Raw genomic sequence first — 3,688 nt, forward strand, 5'->3', positions numbered from 1 at the left:
AACATAACCGCATAGTTTCCACTCCACTTGGGCGTTTTGGTTCCAGTGAAGGGAAAGTGTAGTGCTACAGCGTACAGAGACGTTGTGTGCTTCAGACTTTGTGGGAATAATTTGGGGAAGAAGCACATATGGGTGTGATGGTCAGGGGTGCACAAACTTTTAGCCACGTTGTGATGTGTTGCGTAGCATAAACCTCGAATTTCCTTATGAAAGGCTAATGAGGGTCCCTTTAAAACTATAATGTTTTAGCTTTAAACGTGATGATGTCTCTACAGTGAGAACTCCCTTTTTTTTTAAATATGGGAAAGTTTTTGGGAATGACTCGGAGACCTGTGGTATATCTGAATGTTCATCACTGGACTGGACTGTAACATACAGTCTGGATATAATTACCTGTTTGTTTGTTTTTTTTTAAATTTATTTTTATGATGGTTCATAGGGGGGAAAAATCAAGTGATATATTATGTGTTTGGGTCAGGCAGTGCCGTTTTGTGGAAGTATCCGAGGTGGGATGCGACCCGGGAAGAAAATCACCATCATGGGCATTGTGGATCCAGAACCAGATGGGTGAGAATATGAGCACCAACGCGCACACACACACATTTACACTCATCCTGCTCATACTGATGAGTAAATACTGAATGAGATTGTGACTGTGTGTGATGTGATGTGATCGGACAGTTTTGACATCAGTCTGACGTGTGGGTGTGACGACGTGGCGCTGGAGGTCAGCGCGAGGTTCGAGGATCGCCAGCTGCTGAGGAACGCGCACGTCTCGGGCTCGTGGGGGGAGGAAGAGATGGCCATCCCCTTCTTTCCGTTCCTCGCAGGACAGCCGTTCAGGGTATATGATCGACATCGTCATGATGTTCTCATCTCTCTGTTTCTCTAGATACCGTTCAACTTCACGGTGTATGATTGATTAAAATGCTTTTCCAACATAATACCACGCAATGTAGTTTGTTCCCAAAATGCTCAACTAATCGTATTTTCCCAAACTACGAGTGAACAAACGGAGTCGGAGTCAAGCGGAGGAAATCAGTTAAGACGCTGCTGCTGTACACGTGGCATCGACGTAACAGGCGTTCAAGCTGAGCTCCGAATAAAATCAGTTCTCACTGGCCGTGACCTAATATTCTAAACAGCCCGCTTGATTGACAACCCTCTGTCTGAGACACCCAGCCTACACTCACTAGGCTAACTTTCACTTACGGTGCGTTCTCACGTACAGCGGCAAAGCGACAGTGACCACTGGCAGCTAGGTGTGGGCGTGTCCGGCGATGCAACAAAGTCGAGAAAAGTTTAACCTTATGCTAATTTGGAGCGACTTGCAGCGACTATGTGATGCATATATACAGTACACAGGTGAACTTTATATACAAACGCTCTCCCTTCAAAAGAGAACTGGTTTGTTGTCAAAAGTGGAATGCTGGTTGATAAGTGTTTCCATGGCAACCAGTAGTAGGAACGGCTACTGGCGACTTCATAGTATGGCGACTCGCAGCGTTAAAATCACTGCATGTGTGAATGCACTTTGACTTTCTACATCAGCTTTCAGTTTCTCACCGGGCCACTCAGAACGGAAGAAGCCGTTTCTGATAAAGGCTGCGTAGGAGGGAAGACGGCTGACGACAGCCTTGCGATCGATGAGGGTGGAGCTTACAAATGCGTTCTCCAAGCCCCCCTTTACACTGAAATGTGGCGTTGATGCAGATTGTGTGACCTTCCGTGTTATTTCGTGACCTATGCTTTCGTGGTATTTTTCCAGCTGGAGATTCACTGCGAGCACCAGAGTTTCCGCGTGTTGCTGGACGGTCAGCCGCTGTTCGATTTCTGTCACCGCGTGCGTTCGCTGACGTCCATCGACACCATCCAGATCAGCGGCAGCCTGAGCCTCACCAAACTGAACTGAGTTGGAGACGATCAGCCGCTCACGCCAGCCGGACTCTGTGTGTCTCTTAACACCGAGCTGGAGTGGACCTCTCGGCAAGAACGTTTCTGCGAACACAGAGTTTGATCGCAAGAGACCAGTGTCTCTCAGTGAAAGGACTGGAGTCATCACTGTCTTCTCATTTGCTGTGTTTGAACTTTTGAAGTTGCGGCTGTTAATATGAATCGCTTGCACACACCAGCACGGGTACCTGTAGTTAATCTAGCCCCCCCCCCCCCCCCCTTTATATGTTTTATACTCGTTATTCAGTGCTGACACTGAAGAGAACAGGATGTAGGTGTTAGTGTGGTGGAGAAGACACCTGGACTGGGTATTTTCCGGACTACCCTTAACACGCCGCTAACACTAGCCATGTGGTAAAGCCCACGGACGTGCTAGTGGAATTTAGCGTCGTCATGGCCACAACGAAATAAAATCTCCTTTATAAAGTGAGTATTTATTTAAGCTTGATAGAAGGATTAAGATCAGGACTGTTGGGCTTAACTACAGCAGCACTAACGCTGAACTACAATACACCACACTAGTAGACCAGCAGGGGGCGCAGTTTGTAACGTTTAGACAAGGCCTGTTGCCTCTGGAATGGACACATTTCTTCCACCCTCATTGTTAAAAGTAAATATCCCTTGTGGATTTTTTTTTTTTTTTAAGGAAAATGGCTGGGGCTGAGCTAATTTCTGGTCTAGAATCGTGTAAAGAAAAACCTAAGATGAAAAACTAAAAAAAAAATGAAGCGCAAAAAGCACAGCATGGTAATACGTGGCAACAATTTACTATATATTTCTTTTCCAAAAGTGCCTTTGAAGTTTTACGACTGTTTCAATGTTACAAACTGCACCTTTAAAAGAATAATTTGTCCAGAACTAAAATCGACCCCAGTTTTATTCCATTACCCTGAATATAGTCGATCAGCCAAGGCATGTTTTAGGATTAGAATTTTTTCTCTTTAGATTTGGACTCGAGCCGTGAGGCTAATATGGGCAGCAGTTTATCATCATGAACAAAGTTGCACATGGCTGCTTTAAAACCATCCGCTTAGAGTCTTAAATGTCAAAGGTTCTGACAGGTAGGTCAGCGAATCTCAACAGTGACTTTGTGTAACTGGAATTAAATACACGTATACAATCAGAGCAAAAATGAGAAAGACTTTACAGTGTACTGTACTGTTCAGGCATGCGGGAATAACCTCATCCAGAGCACGGTGAGCGTTCCAGACTGAAAGCGATAATAATAATAATAATAATAATAATAATAATAATAATGAGTAGAAGCTCAGGAACACGGCAGAGCGCTGATGTAAATGTGGAACTAAACGAATCTAATATATGGCGGTGTTTTGTCAGACATTCCAACTACAGAATACAGAGGTGTATATAAAATGAAAATATTGATCAAACGAAGGCATTTCATTGTAAAGCATTTTGTGTGATTTTTGTTTTGAATACTTCTGTTCTCATTTTTGTTTATTTCATAATCTCTACGCAATTAAAGCCTTGTCCTGCTCATGAATGCTGCGGTCATCATCTTATTGGTCAGATTCCCAATAATGAAGCACTTTAACAGCCATGAGTTGTTTTGACTCCGATAACACACACACACTGATAAACACACTCAGTTCCTGGACATAGAGGTCACAACGTTATAGGTTTTCCAGCCCATGAAGACTTCAATAACTTTTCTTTTCCCTGCAGAATTCCCAGTAGATGTTGGAGACTCTGCTGTCTCATTCTACTTCCTGTT

The 3,688-nt window shown here is 44.0% G+C and overlaps 1 protein-coding gene across 1 annotated transcript in view; it reads left to right on the plus strand.

Moving 5' to 3' along the window:
• The window catches only part of lgalsla (lectin, galactoside-binding-like a), a 4,220-nt gene extending 763 nt beyond the window's left edge, over window positions 1–3,457 (plus strand). Inside the window, exons 3-5 of the mRNA XM_017457117.3 lie at window positions 479–567; window positions 682–844; window positions 1,769–3,457. Coding sequence (XP_017312606.1) covers window positions 479–567; window positions 682–844; window positions 1,769–1,912 — 396 coding nt within the window. The 3' untranslated portion in view covers window positions 1,913–3,457. The remainder of the gene's footprint in view (window positions 1–478; window positions 568–681; window positions 845–1,768) is intronic.
• Window positions 3,458–3,688: the final 231 nt, after the last annotated feature.

Source organism: Ictalurus punctatus, chromosome 26, assembly GCF_001660625.3.
Source record: "Ictalurus punctatus breed USDA103 chromosome 26, Coco_2.0, whole genome shotgun sequence".
Lineage (NCBI taxonomy): Eukaryota > Metazoa > Chordata > Actinopteri > Siluriformes > Ictaluridae > Ictalurus > Ictalurus punctatus.